At 39.9% G+C, this 20,420-nt stretch overlaps 1 protein-coding gene across 1 annotated transcript; it reads left to right on the top strand.

The window, feature by feature from the left end:
• The first annotated feature begins 6,954 nt into the window (after window positions 1-6,954).
• MS3_00008447 (uncharacterized protein) lies at window positions 6,955-13,994 on the top strand. The gene is made up of 3 exons (XM_051216785.1): window positions 6,955-7,256; window positions 7,612-7,691; window positions 13,501-13,994. Exon 3 carries the CDS (start codon window positions 13,539-13,541, stop codon window positions 13,908-13,910), a length of 372 nt encoding a protein of 123 aa, XP_051065399.1. The 5' UTR covers window positions 6,955-7,256; window positions 7,612-7,691; window positions 13,501-13,538; the 3' UTR covers window positions 13,911-13,994.
• Window positions 13,995-20,420: the final 6,426 nt, after the last annotated feature.

Genomic DNA, 20,420 nt, shown 5'->3' with positions numbered 1-20,420 from the left:
AAAATATGCTCAATGGGTCATATTAGAAACATGAGTATGCCGTATATGAATGATATCTACCAATAACATTCTGCAGAAGAATTGATTTATCCTTGATTGTGAATGTGCGCAGAGTTGAAGAGCTACAGCTGGATCGCTTGTATCTGAAATTATTTGCTCAAAATATGAAATTCAGGAAACAGAATAAAATATCTCTGATGTCCAAAACTAGTTGCCGAATGAAAATGATGAACTACCCATAACGGGAGTTAAAAACTTCGATGGTAGACGGATTGTTGTGTAGTGGTGTTTGGATTCAAGTAATTTCTAGGTCTGAGGCAAAAAACATTCTTCCATATTATCCTTGAATCATACAATTATTTATTTTACTTTACAGCATACTCATAAGGTAAAAGGATATGCTGGTTTGTCACATGTAAGAAAAACAGCTTGAACTCAGTTTCTGAGATTAAGGAGTGGTTTAACCACGAGAAAGGTGGCACGAATTCATATCTGTTGCACAAAAAGGAATCGGTGTCATATTTAGCAATTAATGGCAATAAATGGTATGAACTATCTTGGGTCTATCATGGCGAAGCAAGGGAGAAGCTTGGGTAAACTTCATTGTCGTGTATTTATTTGTCTGAAAATGAGACCTATACATTTGCAAGTGACGTAAAGTCTTCAACAAACTCCTTTATATAACGCTGATGGGATCTTTCAGTATAGTAAGCTATCCAAAAGACATGTCCAATCAAAATAAATCGAACATGGTAGGAGCTGATCTCAAGTTTAAAATTTGTTCTCTAAATTCAAAATATGAGCGTATACATATTAACGTGCTCGAGAATGAAATCGGCTGGTATTTCAGTAATCCGGTTTCTAGTCACTGAGGATGGACTTAAAGTTTTATGATTCGTTCTGTCCATAGAGTATTAATTGCAATTGTTCATGAACAGCCTTTAAGAGACTCGTGTTTTGGAAGCTAACGTTGCAAAAACAGTCGGTGTAACGTATAGTAATCCCGGAATTCTGGATGATTATCTGTATGGACGTTGACAGTCAAGAAGAGTGAACCATCATGTTCGAAGTCGAAACGAAGTGTCAACTGCGACAAAACTGCTACCAGCAAGGAAATGCTAAAATATGAAGTAATGTGATTGAATAGGCTGATTTGCAAGTAAATATGAACAAAAACCTTCCCATAGACCACGGGGTTAAAAATAGTTCACAAAGATGAACGGTGGTAATGTATAATGTTTCACTCAAAAAGAAGAATGAGAGTTGTTCTTCGATCATAAGCATACATACAAGTGCACACAAATATCTATTATTAAGCACATAGAACTGCACTCAGTTATCATGACTGATTTTGGCTACAACCAGATTCAGTCATAGTGCTTAAGTTTATCTACGAGAATATGTGTTCATCCAACCCTTAACTGAAGCTTGTACATAATCCAAACCACACAGTTTTAAGTGATACGTTGTACACCGAACTTTTAAAACTAAGGGAACAACGTGTAGCAGTATGTCAAAAACCACTAATTTGGTGGAAGCTGGACATATAATTACTGAGATGATTGACGTTCAACATATAACACTTGGAGGAGGTCGGTGATAGTGAAGGCGGGGACAGTTGATCGAAATAGCATGGCTCGGCTATGTAGGATGGGTCACTCTATGTAAAACCTGTTGCATTTTGTATTGAATACATTAGTATCTATCCAGCCCAAAGGAGTTCTTTAGAACTGCTAGACGTTATATTTCTGATCCGCATGATAGGACTATTCAGTGTAGACATTGATGTGGCTTCCACGTAACGTCTTATAGATTGGGTAGTCACATCATGACGTACCTACAATTTTAGGATTAGGTCTATTACTACAGTAGTGAAAATAAGTGTACTAACATCAAAGAAGTCTATAATTTTACAAGACCATCTATTCTTCAATATCGAGTTTAAGCACGGCTTAGTGACAGAAATTTTGCTGCATATGAAAAAGATCATTTGTCACGAACCTTCAATGAAATCCTTCTTCAAAAACTCTCTCTATTCAAACTATCTCAGCAACGGCGTAGACGGACCGGCCACCTTTGCTAATCGGATTCTGTAGATCATCAGAACCCCCAATATCATGGTTTGTTCTGTCAACAAATAGCCTCAAACGTTGCAAAATGTAATTTCATACCTGAACAAAAGACATAACACAACACTGAAGAGTGACAACGCCTGGAAGGCTGAGCCATGCTATCCGATGAATTTGAATTTCGAACGAATTTATTTACTCTTCTCACTTCACCCATCGTTGAGTTTTTCTCCGCGTTGAATGTTGACTATTTATTTTCCCAGTTGTCTTGTATTCAGCTCTGAGGATTGTGTGGTTAGGGCCTAATGCCACTACAATCACGATGAGTTCAGCTGAACCTGTGTTTTGCTTGGATGCAAGCCACTAGTGCTTTATCCAAACCCACTTTATGGCTTAGTACTCAGGTTTCCGAAAATCGCTACTCTTTACGCCGACCCCTTGTAACTGCATCTGAAGGACCTTACAGAGTTCTTCATCGCTAACCTAATAACTATGTTATCGATAAGGATGGGACCAAAGTTTACATGAACATCGATGGGTTTAAGTCCACTTACATAGAAGGAGACCTCGTCTAAGCTAAATTTCACATGAAAAAAATCAAGCGACGCAATATCCATGACTGAGATCAAACCATTGATAGTTAAGTACCACGGCGAATCTTCGTTGACATCTGATGACCGGTATAAGACGAACGCTCTGGAGGAACTGCAGTGTTTCAGGAACACCTAAACGACTGCCGTATACAGAGCATGTCCTAAGTCCTTGTCTCCTACAGCTATTTGTTTTTTTCAATATTTTTGTATCAAAAACAGAAAAAAATTGAAAGGTTTGCGCAGTTGAGATATTTCTATTCATGTGTATCTTGTTCTCCTTTCACAAAAGATTTTGATATTACTTTGTGTACACTTTTTAGCTATCACATAGTGTTTGTACGCGTGTGATGGCTGTTTCTCAAGATTTGCTTCATATGCAAGCAAAATTGTACTTTAACCTACGCTTACTATTTTTCACGTTTTTTTCTCAAGTCATAAAGACAGCAATGTGGAAGACGCTCAGAATGGCAACAAATTCTTTGTCTGCTTTTTATATCCGTCGGACAACGGTTCAAGAGAATACACGTGACATATACAATCCAATTAAAATCTGTCAAACGTACTACGATTGCTGCAATAGACTGTTTAAATTAACCACAACTAAAGATAACGAAGACCAAGCGATGTGTCGTAACATGAAGAAGCATGCCTAAAAAAGCATCTGCTTTAATCCAGCAGTATGTTCTATGCGACTGTGGTTGCTTCTCCAATCATAGTTGACGAACGGGTACAGGTTGTAAGGAAGAAACAACACAACGATATAAAATGGAATCCTGCCCCCGTAAAAGTGGTCGAGAAATCGAAGGCTGATCACAGTGACAGATCAGTTATTTTTCATAGAATCAAGAAGGGTGAAAGCTCTGAACCAAAAACTCGTTTTGAGCATAACATTGTGCTGATAAAACAGTTACTTAATCAACTCATGCGTCAAAATATCTCCGGAGTCACCTTTCTAAAGTTGTACAGACTAGGTAGTCTAGCGAACTTGAAGCCTAATCAATTCAGATTGCTTAAAGTAGTGTTCAAATCTTCGAATGAACGCGACCTAATTTTACTGGATGGACATAAATTATAGGGTTCAGGAGTTTTTATCCGTAAGGATTTGCCGTTGGCAGACCGTGTAAAAAGACGAGAAGCCGAAAAAGAACTACAACTTAGGTTAGACGCTGGCGAAAAGGACATTAAAATTGTAAATTTTCGGGTTGTAAGGCTTCGACAGAGAATAATGCCGAAGCCACTCTGGATGAAGCACGAAACCACTTGAATAGGCTCCGGATCTGTTACACTAATGCCTGAAGCTTACTTATTAAGCGATCGGAACTAGGTGTACAGATTGACTCTACAAAGCCAGACATAACCGCAGGCACAGAAACCTAGCTGACACAGTCTATAGATAGTATGGAACTTGATTTCGAGGGATTGATGTTAGTAAGGGCCGACAGAATACAGAAGCGTAAAGGAGGAGAAGTCGCCCTATTCATTAGAAATTCTATCCCATTTGCCATTATCGACAGTGTATCCCATGAGAGTGGGACGTGTGAATTAGTTAGTTGTCGCTTTAAATGCAGGAGACAAGAGCTGCTGATTGGTTTCTTTCAATCTTAATCCAAGCTGTGAGGTAAATGAGGTCCTGCTAAGCAGTCTCAATACTTGGTCACAAAGTGATCGATGTCTAATCCTAGGGGACTTTAATGCACTTATGATAGACTGGGAAAATCCGCGAACTAAATTGTCGGGAAATTCCTTTGAGCAGGAACTAGTTGATGCGGTTATCACATGTACCCCAGTGCAACATGTGAAAGAAGCGACTAGGTACGATCCGGACTCTGAATCATCCTTACTAGATCTTATATTGACTCATTATGAGGATGATGTTGCTAACCCCCATTACATGCCACCCCTAGATAAAAGTGATCACGCAGTTTTAACTTTCGACGTCCATGTAACTGTCAGTCACGAGCACGCGTCAGTCCAATCCCGACCTAACGTCTGGACAGCGAACATGCCAGACATCATGCACTCGACATCGTTAGTAGATTGGGCAATAGATTTAGAGTCCTTAATTGAAACGGCTAGGGACGCACTTCGAAATTTATACTTAAAAGTTACCGCACCCCATATTCCTTGGACTATACCAAGGGGGCCGAGAAACTCCCCGCCATGGTTCAGTAGGAAGGTCTTCATCCTTCTCCGTAAGAGAAGGAAAATGTGGGATAGATTTAGATTACTGGGGACCGATGAGACAAAATCTCAGTATCAAAAAGCTCGGAATACATGTGCCTCGACCCTCCGTAAGTCTAGAAAGTTGTACGAAGAAAAACTTGTTAAGGAATCCACAGAATGTCCTAAACGCTTGTATTCCCATATAAACCAAAGGACAAAAAAAGAGGAGATATTCTTGCTCTGTGGGGAGACAGTACTGCCGCGTCACTAGTGGAGGACGACTTTGGTAAGGATCAAGTGTTCTCAAACTACTTTAGCAGTGTATATACCATAGAAGCACCCTTCCCGTCAGCGCATACAAATCCCCCACACATATGTAGAATTATGGTCTACTATGATATTAGTACTGCTCTAATAATAGACCTAATCCTAAATTTGTAGATTTGTCATGATATAACTGCCTAATTTATGAGATCTTACGTGGAAGTCACACCATCGACTACACCAACTCACTGTATCGTATCAACTACCAATACATGATGTAGAACAAGGTTAGGCTAAAGAAAGAACAATATATTTAATATGAATAGAAGATATAAGGTAACATTCAGCAGAGACCACGCCTGCATGGCCGAGCCATGCCACTCGATCAACCCCAGTAGTTTCAACTCCTTATTCGCGCCTTCTCTATCGTTAGGTATTTCTCCGCGTTAAATATTGAATATCTATTTTCTGAGTAGTCTTGTGCTCAGCTTTGAAGATTGTGTGGTTATGGTCCAATGCCACTACACATACACCGGATAGCGAGACTATTAAAGAACTCGATGTCTTTGGTCTACTAAATAAGCTTGACATAGGTAAATCCACGGGGTCTGATGAATTACATCCCAGGCAACTAAAGGAATTATCTAACTTCTTTGCAAGCCCTTTAAGTATATGCTTTAACCTATCCGTTACTCAGGGGCGTTTACCAAAAGACTGGAAAAACGCCATAGTAAGTCCTGTTTTCAAAACAGGTACGAAACACAAACCTGAGAATTACCGCCCCGTTAGCCTAACTAGTGTGGTTGTCAAAATCTTAGAAAAGATTATTCGGAAGGAGCTGTTTAAGTATCTCGATGAAAACATGATCCTTTCGGAGAAGCAGCACGGTTTCAGAATAGGTTACTCTTGTCTCACTAGCTTATTAGTGGCTCGTGAAAGCTGGTGCGCTCTTAAGGACCAAAAGTTACCTGTAGACGTAGCCTTCATTGATTTCATTAAAGCTTTAGACAAATTTCCGCACAACCGGCTGTTATATAAGTTAAGAAATGTCGGGATTAGAGGCAATTTATTGATGTGGATAAAAGACTTTCTGGTAAGGCGTCAACAAAGAGTAAGGGTGAGCTCCAAGTTATCTAGCTGGGGAAATGTGCTTAGTGGAGTGCCCCAGGGTACAGTTTTGGGGACAGTGCTATTCCTCTTGTATGTAAATGACCTTCCTCGTCTCCTATCATCATCGGTCTTGCTATATGCTGACGATGTCAAGATATGGAGAACGATACGATGTGAGGGTAATAGCTTAGAACTCCAAAATGACCTGAAGAAATTATCTGAATGGTCTCAAACCTGGCAGTTGCCGATAAATACTTCCAAGTGTGTTGTGATACATATCGGTCATCAAGGTACAGATACATACACGATGAATAACACTGAGCTACCTGTCGTCCAGGCATATAATGACTTAGGAGTTATCGTTAGTCAAAACTTAAAGACTACTGCACACTACCGTGCAATAGCCGCCAAAGGCCTTAGAACCTTATGGTCAATACGTAGGGCTTTTAGTCATATCGACGCTAAAACGTTTTTGACTTTGTATACAGCGTTCGTACGTCGTAAACTTGAGTACTGCATACAAGCGGCTAGCCCCTGCCTAAAAAAGACAGTGAGCTTTTGGAACAGGTTCAGGAAACAGCAACTAAGCTTATTCCCGAAGTTGCGAAGCTTCCGTTTAATGCTCGACTGGCCAAGCTGAACCTTTTCCCATTGTCATATCGAAAAACTAGAGGCGACTTGATAACAGTTTTTAAATTGCTTAGTGATTGATTTGCACCTGATATGCTCTCGTTTTTCTTGTCTTCCAAAACAGAGAATTTACGAGAACAATTCAAAAAAAGTTTACAAGCCCAGAACAAATTGCTTGTCAGCTGACTATCGATTTTCCCATCGAATCATCAACAAGTGGAATTCATTACCACAGCACGTGGTTGAGGCTCCATCCGTTGACTCTTTCGAAAAAAAGTTGGATCGAATGAAAGACCACTGTTTCCAGGACTAACACAGGCCATCAAGCCTCCTGTCCTTTCAAAACTGAAACTGAGGACAGAGATATTGGATTTTGGAACGAATTTCTAGGTCACATCTGGGAGCACGTGTCAAACTTGCCCTTGAGGTCAGTCATTCCATATTGTTGGGACGCCTTAACTTTATTCGAAAAGACTGATTTTAAGAATGTTCTTTTCGGAAATAGAGGAGGATGTCTCTTAGGTGCACATATCGACGTGAATGATGGACGTATTGCGATCAATTTGATTTAGGTTAGGAAATGAAATAAGGGTTTTCTTCAAGAACAGACATCAACACTATCCTAAAATCCCACTTAAACATATAAGTAGTCAAACTCCGCGTCAAGATTTTAGGCATGTTACCTCTACTTCCACTGGTTCATCCACAAATTATAGTCTGCTTTATTACAGACACTTATGTATCGTTATATATTTGACCTTTTAATCTTTTGTTTTTCATAGTTACCCGCTTCATCATGATTCGACCCGTATCGATTTCTACTGTGCTTTCGTACTAACATTAAGAATAAAGTCTTATCCAAGCAAGTCCCATTTTTGCCCTTTTAACTGAATCATTTATTTTTTTTCAACACGTTAACATTAGTACAAGATAGCACTAAACAGATATGCGCCACATTATTCATTTGATTTGTGTGAGGGCTGGGATACTGTCCGGATGCCCAAACCGAAGCAGATGGTTTTCTTAGGGGCCCACACCCCGAGCCTTTAACCCAAAGGTCCAGTCCACAAGGCGGTGGAGCAACGTAAAGAGATGCAGTCGCATGGTAGCCGGTGACCGATAGTTGGTTCATACACCATTTGCCACGTCAGGATACTGGAGCCCATGTGCACTAATGGTTTAGAATCAGGTTTTCCCAACTCCCCTAGGTGGACTGTCTGTGTCTACCAACCCCAACCCGGTTAAAGCACCGGACATTCGCTTTTCGTCCTCTCAATTTCGTAAACAATACTCCCGCCACGAGAAGACAGTGAGTAGGACTTTCCTGGCAGTGACTATATACACGTTACCACGTGAGAGCATTTCGTGAGGGAGAGCGGACCCTCCCCACTCTCGGCCGTACCAGGGCATTTGGGGGCACATACTTCGTAGATTGTTCGAAACCCGAGAAAGATTGACTCTCGAGGAGCAAGTTGGTTTTCGTTCTGGTTGAGGATGCACTCATCATATTTTCACCCTCTGCCAAATATTAGAACATCGTCATACTTCTCACGGGCCAGCAATCATAGTGTTTCTTGACATTAGGGCCGCCTTCGATTTGTTGGACAGGACTGTTCTCTGGGATTGTCTGTTAAAGAAAAGCGTGTCTGTAAAGTTTATTAACATCTCGAAAGTCTTTTATACAAACAGTTCAGGCGGAGTAAAGCATCCAACCACCTTTCTCCATTGTTCCATTTAAGTAGTGGGGTTAGACAAGATTGCCCAATCTCACCATTCCTCTTCAACTTCGCCATCGATGACGTTCTGATGGATGCAAGTAATGGTGGTGTAGATCTGTTGCCTGGAGAAAGACTTCTCGACCTTGAGTATGCGGATGATATCGTCTTGCTATGAGATGATACCCAAGCCATGTAATCCGCACCTAATCAGTTGGCAATCAGTGTCTGTAGGTATAGTATGTGCTTTGCACCCTCGAAGTGCAAAGTACTTCTACAAGACTGGCAGTATTCTAATCCTGTACTCACCCTGGATGGTGGGCAAATAGAAGTAGTCGAGAAGTTCGTGTATCTAGGTAGCTGCATAAGTGCTGGTGGGGGTGTGAGTGATGAGATTAATGCACGAATAGCGAAAGCCAGAGCGGCTTATGCCAATCTGGGCCTTCGTGATGTTAGTCTGGCTGTTAAAGGTCGGGTCTACAACGCGTCGGTGAGAGCAGTTTTGCTCTGTTCTTGTGAAACCTGGTCTCTCCGAGTTGAGGATGTTAGGCGTCTTTCTAGTAAACCATAAATGTCTCCAAAGGATTGATGTCGTTCAATGGCAACTCGTGTTACTAATGCAGAGATGTGGCAACGTTTATCAGGACGTGGTGACGATAACTTAACTGGTGTCATCATCTTGAAACACCGACTTCAGTGGCTTAGACATGTACTACGAATGTCATCTTAGAGAATTCCACCTCGTGCATTATTTGCCGACGTTAGGATCGGTTGGGAAGAGCGGAGAGGTGGTCAGTGTGTAGTGACTGATCCTATGTCAGGCCCATATGTGTTGTTCTAGTTTATGGACTGACCAGTCTATTCACTCCTCTTGGACCACATCTTGATCTTGTCACTTACTGGCTTATTAACCTCGACTGTTTTTATGTAAGTGTATATTTGTGCATTACTTATCCTACTCATCACATGTCTGTAACTTATTTTGTCTGACCATAAACATCAACTCACGCTTGGTTAAATCGAGTTGGCTCACTAGTCTTCTCCATTGCGCGTCATTTTGTTTTGCTTCGCTTTCCGATCAACAATTGTACGAAATATGCGTACTTAAATCTCATTCTCGTATTTGACTTATTTAATTTCATTCAATAACGCGATTCAATTCGGTTAAATATACAAGGATAGCTGACATGTGTAATTAAATAATGATCATAATATGATTTAAATGGTGTCTAGTTATGAAAGTAAGCTGTAGAGAACTGGCTTCTGTTGATTATTCATGACTCCCTGGTTGGGGCCATAGAAATGGTGCAACACAGTGGCTAAAGGAGTTATGAGACATGGCTCAGAATTGAAGCCAGTGGAGATCCTACTGTGACTTTCTTTTACTGTCCGCATAAAAGTAAATATAACTTTAACTAACAGAATTCTTTCTGGTTGTATTTTTACTAGCTGAACTGTTTCTCCCATTATTACGACTTATTTATTTATTTATTTATTTATTTATTTATTTATTATTACCTCACTCCCATACACTGATTTCTGTTTATTTTTGTTCTTTTATTATACTCACTCTACATTCTCGATCTCTTCACAACCTCACTGCCATTGTGTGGCGTATATGTATTTGGTGCCTCCTTGTACCAATGTTTATGTGCTCAAATAATACATATCTCAACCATTTCAGTTGATAAGGATTTGCTATCCCATAAATCGATTCTCCATCTTTACCTCGTATTCTGTTTCTAACCCATATACTGCTTACTTGATGGTCCTAAAATACACTAGCGATGCTTTATTATTTTTACACCATATTCTCTACATCCAGTTTTCATCACTCGTTCCGTTTATATAAGTGTGATAATTCGAGTCAATTTGTTTTGTTCCCGGCTCTACATTTAAGTTTTTGATAGAAGCTGAGACTATAATCAGACATTTGTGTGCTTAGTGATTAAAGTTCTGATTCAAGCTCTCAGCTAGACAGCGCACAGTAGACTAAAACTCAGTTGAAAAGTAGACTTTGTTCCCGTAAGTTCATTCATCGTATACACTTTTAAGCTTGCAAATACTAGACATTGAGTTATTGGACACTTGTAAAGCGAACTGTACCCATGTACTACATCAACTACGTGAAACTAAGTGATTTGCTAAATTGTTTCTTCAGAAGGAGTTTGAAAACATGGGACATATATACTGTGGAGATAGGCATGACAAACTTATTTTGTGAATAGTTTTTGATATTATTTGCATTCATTTTGTTAATTTTCACAGTCTGTACATTTACCACAAAATGACTGTACATGTTGTTTAAGTGTATGACCTTGAACACACACTTCCGTTCTGTATTACTCATATCATGACACACGCTGTTAACTGCTAGTAAATACACTACTGTACACACGCCTCCCGTTCTCTATTACCTGTGGTTATGATAACTGAACTCTAAATCATCTACTATCTACATTTGGCTATATTGCTGGAACCATAACAATCCCATTGGAATTATTAATTATCTATAATTGTGGACTCTGGTACCAAATACAACTCGAACACGCCCAAGTTTGCTGATTTAAGTAACGTCCCTAAATTTTTATTTGTGTTTATAACTTACAATATATCAGTTATAACTGATATATTATAACATTACCGTTTATACGTAATAACTTTATTACTGTTTTTGAGTTGATATATTTTTTGGTCCACCATAATTATCTGGTGAGCCTTGAGTTATTCTAATTGCTATATTGCTTATTTTTACCTTATACGTTGATTTATTTTTCAAATAGTGTACTCTCATCGTGCCTTTGCACCATATTTTTTATGGCAACAACAAATTACACTGGTCCGGTTAGGTGACTTAGGACGCTGTTTGGAAAACGATCTCTTTCTGGATGAGGATCTGGGTTGTCGGGAGTGGGTCGTGGCAATGGTGACTTGTAGTAATGCCAGTTGCTTTGCCAGCTCCGATAACTGTTGTTGGAAGTTGGCTGTGCCACCTGTATCCTCTTTACCGACAGTTTGTACTGAGTTAAAACCATGGCTGTCTGGGTAGATTTCCGTCATCTTGTCAGCCATATCTGCTAAATCATCTAGGCTAACGGAGTTTCCTGACACACTGAGAATTTATCTTACATTATGTGGTAGACGTTGAAACCAAATTTGTTTTAGCAGGGCTTCGTCTAGCTTATATGGACCCGCTAGCTATTTCATGTATCTTAACAGCTGTGATGGTCTATTGTCTCCCAATTCACATGAAGTTAACAGCTGTTGTAATCTTTTTCCATCTGAGACCGACGTGCGTTGAATAACCGCGGCTTTTATTTTGTCATAAGGGTCGCTCTATAGTACTTGGTCGATTAAATCCTCAACCTCGGCTGCAATTTCTATGGGGAGTGCTCCAACTACATAACGATATTTTGTTGCCTGGGAGCGCATTCCTCTGGCCATGAATAACACATCTACTTGGGCGAACCAGACCCCCGGGTTGTTAGTTCCATATACTGGGAGTCTGAATTCTGAAATAGTATTAACTGAATTTAAAATAATGCCAGCAGAACTTGGTAAAGAACTGAGGGTATCTACTGGGGGACCGTTCATATCGATAAGTTTGTTGGGAGAGTACAGTATTTGAAAAATAAACTAACGTATCAGATAAAAACAAGCAATATAGCAATTAGAATAACTCAAGGCTCACCAGATAATTGTGGTGGACCAAAAAATATATCAACTCAAAAATAGTAATAAATTACGTATAAACAGTAATGTTATAATATATCAGTTATAAGTTATAAACACAAATAAAAGTTTAGGGACGTTACTTAAATCAGCAAACTTGGGCGTGCTCGAGTTGTATTTGATACCAGAGTTCACAATTATAGATAATAATTCCAATAGGATTGTTATGGTTCCAGTAATATAGCCAAACGTAGAATATAATGTAAATGCGGCTGCAGTCTATAAATGTAGATGGTAGATGATTTAGAGTTCAGTTATCATAACCACAAGTAATCGAGAACGGGAGGCGTGTGTTCAAGGTCATGCACTTAAACAACATGTACAATCATTTCTTGGTAAATGTACAGACTGTGAAAATTAACAAAATAAATGCAAATAATATCAAAAACTATTCACAAAATAAGTTTGTCATGCTTATCTCCACAATACTACTTTAGCTACAAGAGTTAACTATAAAGACCTGCTGTTCAACGCAGCGTTTGAAAATCGAAAGCCACAATATGTAGTTACAAGTGGTATTTTGTAAACTGAAAATCTGAGAGTGACTACTTCAACAGCAAAAAAGACTAAAGCATGAAGAGAGTCAACGAAGTGCAGGATAAATTATTACTCGATTAAAATATGTGGAAAGTCGATAGACCCCAGTCACCCCTAAAGTTCCTGGGTTAACATTTTAAAATACTTAAAAAAAGAAATAGGTGACTCACAAATTGATATCATAAGTGAATTTTATTTATAATAAATACACGTAGCTATTTTGAATATAATCCCGGCTGAAAGGTTTCGTTTGTTTCTTAAGTAACATTACTGGTGGCAAGAGGAATTCCACAAGTTAAACTTTTAAAGTCAACCCATAAGTCCAGTGTATTTGAGGATTTTAGTCACTAGAACAGAATGCCCTACTGTCTTCTTTGTTCTACCCGTTAAAGTAACTCATTCTTGACCTACATTACGATCCAAATTGCACCAAGAAATAAAAGTATGATTCCATCCAAGCATTCGTGACATATTGCCATATGCTAAATTTACATTACTGTACACTCCCACTAATTGCATGCTGTGTTGAGATCAAGTAATATTCTTTGTAAATCATCTCTATATCCCCAAACGTCCTAGACCAATATTACAACAGCAAGAAACATCTCTGATAATATTTACTTATTCTTTTGTTATTTCCTATTACCTGGCTTTGATAAACTTATAACTGCCTAACAATTTTTCTAGATTATTGGACTGCCGCTAAATAATTGACAAATTTCAGGATGAATCGAATACTTTTTCGGAATTTATTTGGAATTCATTCTTTTAAAAATATGTTTAACAAGAAGTCAACCACGAAAATTCTCTCTGCTCATCATAGTTTGTGTAGAACATATTCTCGTACAGTACCGGAAATCGATAATGATAAATTACCAGACGGACAAATCCGGTATTCAACGCACAAAAAATGGCATGCTGTAATGAATTATGTCCCAAAGCCGAAAGATATACCACATTATCAATATCCAATTATACTTATATGTGCTTTGATAGTTGGAATATATTTTGCCCTCATCCATACAAGATGTGATCTAGATGATATATTAGATGAGAACTTTAAAGAATTTGAGAAAATTAAATTCAACAAAAAATAGTTGTACAAAGAATCTAACGTTATCAGTCTCTGTAGTCCCACGTTTACTGTCATTTTTGAAAAATATGAATATCACCAATTTATTTCACCATTTTTTAAAAATTTCACTGTATCATTTTTGTGCCACATTCGGTAGATAGCTGAGACGTTCCCAACCATATACCACATAATTTGTGAACAGTCCATTTTTTGCGTGAAGGAAGGTTAACTTTGGTGAAAAGAACTACCTAATATGATGATTGTATGGTTGAGATTTCCACCAAAATTTAAACATTACTATCCTAAATACTGACGTAAATTAACGAGTTGCTTTCCCAACTATGGTGGTCGGGCCTGTCTATCTTGATAACCCAACGAAGGTATATTGTCTGGAATAGATGTTCCTTTAGGTCTTATCATCCCAGCCAGGTCTCTTGGAGAATGGTAAGACTGAAAGCAACTTAAGGCCCGAAAGCGAAGTCGTACCGCTGACTGTGGTGGTATGTGATATCAGTAAAGTGTTTCCATTGAACAAACAGCATCTGCAGCAATGCTGTCTCCTCACAACGGAAGGAAATCAAAATCAGTAAACTTCAGTGTCTTCTACAGAACTGATAGATGCTTGGAAACTCATTCCGTCTGGCTCTAAATACGGCAAGGGGTGGAGGCAGCTTAAACGTAGGTTGATGAGTAGAGAAAGCAGAGAAGATAGAAAAGGCACCACCGGTAGGAAACAGTAGGCAACTGCTCAATGAAACGGGTATTACAAATCAGACTGTTAATAAAACTATCTCTGATAAAGACGAAACTACTATTTACTCTCAATCCAGGAGATTGAACCAAGGGGATAAACACTATAGGAAACGGTTCAACTGACCTTCAGCCACACTCATCCACTATCTCCAAGCAACCCGAATAAGAAATTGATGAAAGTGCTCCAACTCTGAGGTTGAAAAAGCTATAAAAGTAATCTAAAGCAGGGTAGAGCAGTAGTGCCGATGGACTAACTCCTGAGATTCCTAAGGATGGGGGTCTAGATTTGGAAGTTAGATTAACTGAAACCTGGGAAATTGATGTAATCCCATCTGACTGGTCTAGGTCGCTGACCGTCCTAGTTTATAAGAAAGGACAGTAATCCTCTCGTGCCAATTACAGAGGAGTCGGTTTTACTAATATAGCGTCCGAAATATTAGTTTCAATAATACTTCGACATCTAACCAGAGCTTATGAAGAGCGAACCCAGAAAAACCAGGTTGGTATAGACTAAATATTCACCCTTTGGGAGACTGTGGAAAGTAGGCCTACTTTTCGATGTCCGACTACAGTTGTATACCTTGACCTTAAGCTGGCGTCCGACTCCGTTGATCGTGAGGTCCTATGTCAGTATCTGTCATTGAAAAGCGTACCAAAGAAATAAATCAACCTTGTACAGTCTCTATTCAAACACTACTGGTCGAGTTAGTGCTTATGGCGAACTGTTATCGTAATTCGTTACTTCAGATGATGTTCGTCGAGGTCGTCTGCTCTCCCCCTTTTTATTTAGCTTTTTAATAGACATGATCTTAGAGATAACACTTTCACCGTCCGAATCTTCAGGGATCGGTCTTCTGCCAGGAGATTCACTTGTTGGCTTATAATGCGCAGACAACATAGTTCTTTCTGAAGACACTGACAAAATGCAATCTTCTGACCACCTTGAGAAAAAATGCAAGTATATTGTTGGGATATTCAGAAAAATATCCCAAAAATTATCCTGCTAAGTCTAATGCTATCCTTGAACGTGAAATGGTGTCATTTTCCTATTGGTCAATATTTATTTTACGTGTCATTTTCCTGTTGGTCAATATTCACGGTAGTCCTAACTGTATAAATATGCATTTGTCTGTAACGTATCATTCCTATTTTTCTCCTGGCCCCATAAACGATTTCATCTACGATTCGTGTTCTGATATATTGGAGATTGGGGTCGTACTGGGATATCTGAAGTTGGTCGGTCGGTAGAAATTAGAGTAGCCACCCCGTGGTCCACAATACATGTCTGGGATGCTGTTCTTTCCGTCCAAATGTAAAATATTACTTCAGGATTGGCTTCTGTCATCGCCTAAATTAGTGATAGGGAGTCAAGTGGTTGAACGCACCGATCGCTCCATTTATTTTGGGAGTTTCATCAGTACTAATGGTTTGGCGTCTGAAGAAATCTCAGCTTGGATTCAGGAGGCTCGACTGGTTTTCGCGAACTTGCGAGTTTAGTACTCAGCAGTTAGCTCCGTTTTACGTTGTGGATGTGAAACATGTCTATTAAAAGTAGAGGATATTCGTACGTTACTGGTATCCGATCATAAGTGCCTACGATGCATTGTTAGTGTATTTTGGGACCACCGAGTAGGCAATGTATGAGTTAGGAACAGAGTGCTGAGTAAAGATGGGGAGTCAGTCTTTGAGCTAGTAAATATTTATCAACTTCCCGTAGAAAACTAACTCGCTAAAAAAACACTGACCAGAAAAAATTATTGAAACCATTTAAACTCTGCCCTGAGAGTTTTAAGGTCTTCATTTATGACGTCTCGTTATGAAGGCTGAGTCCTTTCAGTAGTCACGAGGCTGGTGCCTCTTCTGACAAGCGCAACCATGAATTTAGGTACATGGAATGTTCGTACAATGTGGGACACCGGGAGAGCCTTCCAAATTGCTGCAGAAATGAAAGGTACAACCTAGAGGTACTTGGGATCAGTGAAACACATTGGACGCAAGTTGGACAACAACGACTAACTTCAGGAGAGCTCCTGTTATACTCCGGCCATGATAAAGAAAGTGCTCCACATGTACAAGGAGTTGCACTGGTGCTATCCATACAAGCACAAAAAGCACTTATAGGGTGGGAATCTCATGGACCCAGGATCATCAAAGCCTTCTTCAAAACAAAGAAAGAGGGCACTGCAATGAACGTCATCCAATGCTATGCGCCTATCAACGACTACAATGAAGACGTTAAAGATCAATTCTACGATAGGCTGCAGTCAATCCTCGGGAAATGCCCAACAAAGGACTTGACCATTCTAATAAGAGACCTAAATGCAAAGTTGGGAATGGACAACACCGGATATGAAGATATCATAGGACGACATTGACTGGGAGAAAAGAAAGAAAATAGTGAGAGATTTGCAAACCCATGTGCCTTCAACAAACTGGTCATAGGCGGCACCATATTCCCACATAAACGCATACACAAAGCCACATGGATTTCACCGTGTCACTATACAAAACCAAACCGACCATACCTGTATCAACAAAAAGTTCAGGAAGACGTGAGAAGCAAGGGAGGAGCTGATATAAACTCACTTGCTGGTCGCCAAGATGAAACGGAAACTCAAGAAGCACTGAACAACGGGGCGGACGTCACAAAAGTTTAATACGGCTCTTCTTTGAGATGCTGACAAACTCAACAAATTCAAGATTGCCCTCAGCAATAGGATCCATGCCTTTCACGATCCACTCAGTCGAGAGGAAACTACCATGGAGAACAACTAGGAAGGGATCAAGGAGTTAATCACTTCAACATGTTATGAGGTTCTGGGTCGCAAGAAGCACCATCACAGGGAATGGGCCACTGTTGATATACTGGTTTCAAGAAAGAAGGCAGCATTCAATACCAGCCGAACAAGAGTAGAAAAAGCCAAGGCACAAGCTGAATACACAGAAGTAAACAAGCAAGTGAAGAGGAGCATCAGAACCGACAAACGTAAACATGTGGAAGATTTAGCAATGATGGCGAAAAAGTCTGCAAAAGTAGGAAACAATTGTATGACACAACAAAGAAACTCGCTGAAAATTATCGTAAACCAGGACGATCAGTGAAAAGCAGGGAAGGCAAAGTAATCACCAACAGTAAAAAACAGCGAAACAGGTTGGTAGAACTCTTAAAAGAGCTTTTGAATCGATCAGCCCCACTGGACCCACCCAACATCGAAGTAGCACCCACGGACCTCCCAATAAATGTTGGCCCACCAACAATTAAAGAGATTAGCATGACCATCAGACAAATCAAGAGCAGCAAAGCAGCAGGACCAGACATTTCAGCAGAGGCACTGAAAGCAGATGTAGCAGTAACTGCAAAAATACTCCACATTCTCTTCAGCAAAATTTGGGAGGACGAACAATTACCAACAGACTGGAAAGGACTTCTGGTCAAAATACCAAAGAAAAGCGATCTCAGCAACTGTGATAACTGCATTGGCATCACTCTTCTCTCAATACCAGGAAAAGTCCTCAACAGGGTATTGTTAAACAGAATGAAGGACTCTGTAGACGTTCAACTTCGAGACCAACAGGCTGGATTCCGTAAGGATCGACCATGTACAGACCAAATCGCAACGCTACGGATCATTGTGGAACAACCAATTGAATGGAATTCATCACTCCACATCAACTTCATTGACGATGAGAAAGCATTTGATGGCATGGACAGGACAACATTATGAAAGCTTCTTCGACACTACGGTGTACCTGAGAAGATAGTCAATACCATACGGAATTCCTATGATGAATTAAACTGCAAAATCGTTCATGGAGGACAGTTGGCAGACTCTTTCGAGTTGAAGATCGGTGTCAGGCAAGGTTGCTTACTCTCACCCATTCTCTTTCAACTGGTGATCGACTGGATCATGAAGACGTCAACATCTGAAGGGAAGCATGGGATACAGTGGACAGCTAGAAAGCAGCTGGACGATCTAGACTTCGTAGATGATCTGGCCCTTCTATCGCAATCGCAACAACAAATGCAGGAGAAAACGACCAGTGTAGCAGCAGCAGTAGGTCTCAATATACACAAAAGGAAAAGCAAGGTTGTCCCATACAACACAGCATGCACCAATCGAATCACAATTGACGAAGATTTGGAAGATGTAAAAACCTTTACAAATCTGGGCAGTTTCATCGATGAACACGGTGGATCTGATGTAGATGTGAATGCGCGGATCGGCAAAGCAAGAGCAGCATATTTACAACTGAAGAACATCTGGAACTCAAAACAATTGCCAACCAACACCAAGGTCAGAATTTTCAATACAAAAGACAGTTCTACTGTATGGGGCTGAAAGCTGGAAAACTACGAAAGCCATCATTCAGAAGATACAAGTGTTTATTAATAGTTGTCTACGCAAAATACTTCGGATCCATTGACCAAACAATACCAGCAACAATCTATTTTAGGAGAGAACGAACTAGATCCCAGTGTAGGAAGAAGCACTGGAAGTGGATAGGACAAACACTGAGGAAAGCACCCAACTGCGTCACAAGACAGGCCTTCACATGGAATCCTCAAGGCCAAAGTAGAAGAGGAGGACCAAAGAAGAAAACATCAGGCCGAGAAATGGAGACAGACATGAAAATAATGAAAAAAACTGGATAGAACTAGAAAAGAAGGCTCAGGACAGAGTGGGTTGGAGAATGCTGGACGGCGGCCTATGCTCGATTGGGAGTAACAGGCGTAAGTATGTTACTTGAATCTTGCACGGTTTGCGAATGAGATTCATTTTTGTGATAATGCTTCTTGTCGCTCAGCACACCTTGATAATTTCAAATTAGTGCCTCTCTGAAACCCTTCCAGTCGTTCTCCGTGGAAAACTCTTCTTCTTCCAGTAGATATTGCAGGGCTTGGAACCTGTTTCTGTGAGCTATAGTGAACTGATTATGTCGAAGGCAGTCTCTGTTGAACCTCTTTAATGCTGTTTCCAAAGTTTTCCAAAGATTATTTAGATTCAGATTCGTAAGCTACGTCAGATGCTCTCCTGGTCTTCACATCTCCCATTGACATTCTGAATTATTTGATATAATCTATCTGATTCCCTGTGGTGTGATTCGGTGACACAAATGCAGGTTTCTGTGTACGTTTGTAATGGAATATTTCCCAGCAGTCAGGAGAACGAAGGTGATAGGCAACATTCAACAAACCTGCTGAACTCATACCATATGAATGTACATACACACAGGTTCTACGTTGTAACTGATGAACTGAACAGATTAATTCAGTCACCTCATGGAGAACAGTTCTTAGTTCTCATAAAAACGTATAATATTGAATGAAGCTAACAGCATTATTACTATCCTGTGGTTTAACAATAAACTAGTCATTTTAAATCACGAGCTGATCTTAGACAACAATTGAGAACCTGGGGTCACTGGACAGCCGATTTGTCCTAGTATAGGACCCCTAAACAGTGTGCACCCACAACCCCGCATCTGGGAATGATACCTACGACCTCCGATCCCGCGCGCGAACGCTTCGTTTTGAGAATACTGGGCCAACATCTAAGTGTTAGCATTATGATCTCCCAAACCCTTATCCACTGCATGTAGTGGACAATTATCTCACACCCGATATGGTTGGACTCGACTGTTTCTCGCCCAAACCCCAGAAATTGCGCTTTAAAGCTAGTCACTAGTAAGCACATGATTATTATCAGTATAGGGTTTAGTCCTCCCAATATCTAAAGATTCTCTTCTTGACTACCGATATTTCCCATAAAGCAACCAA

Source organism: Schistosoma haematobium, chromosome 6 (assembly GCF_000699445.3).
Source record: "Schistosoma haematobium chromosome 6, whole genome shotgun sequence".
NCBI classification, from domain to species: Eukaryota; Metazoa; Platyhelminthes; class Trematoda; order Strigeidida; family Schistosomatidae; genus Schistosoma; species Schistosoma haematobium.
The sequence above is the reverse complement of the archived record's forward strand: the minus strand, read 5'-3'. Positions and strand labels throughout refer to the sequence as shown.

Coding starts and splice junctions, on each gene's coding strand:
- MS3_00008447 (XM_051216785.1), top strand. CDS start 13,539: ATGAATCGAATACTTTTTCGGAATTTATTTGGAATTCATTCTTTTAAA.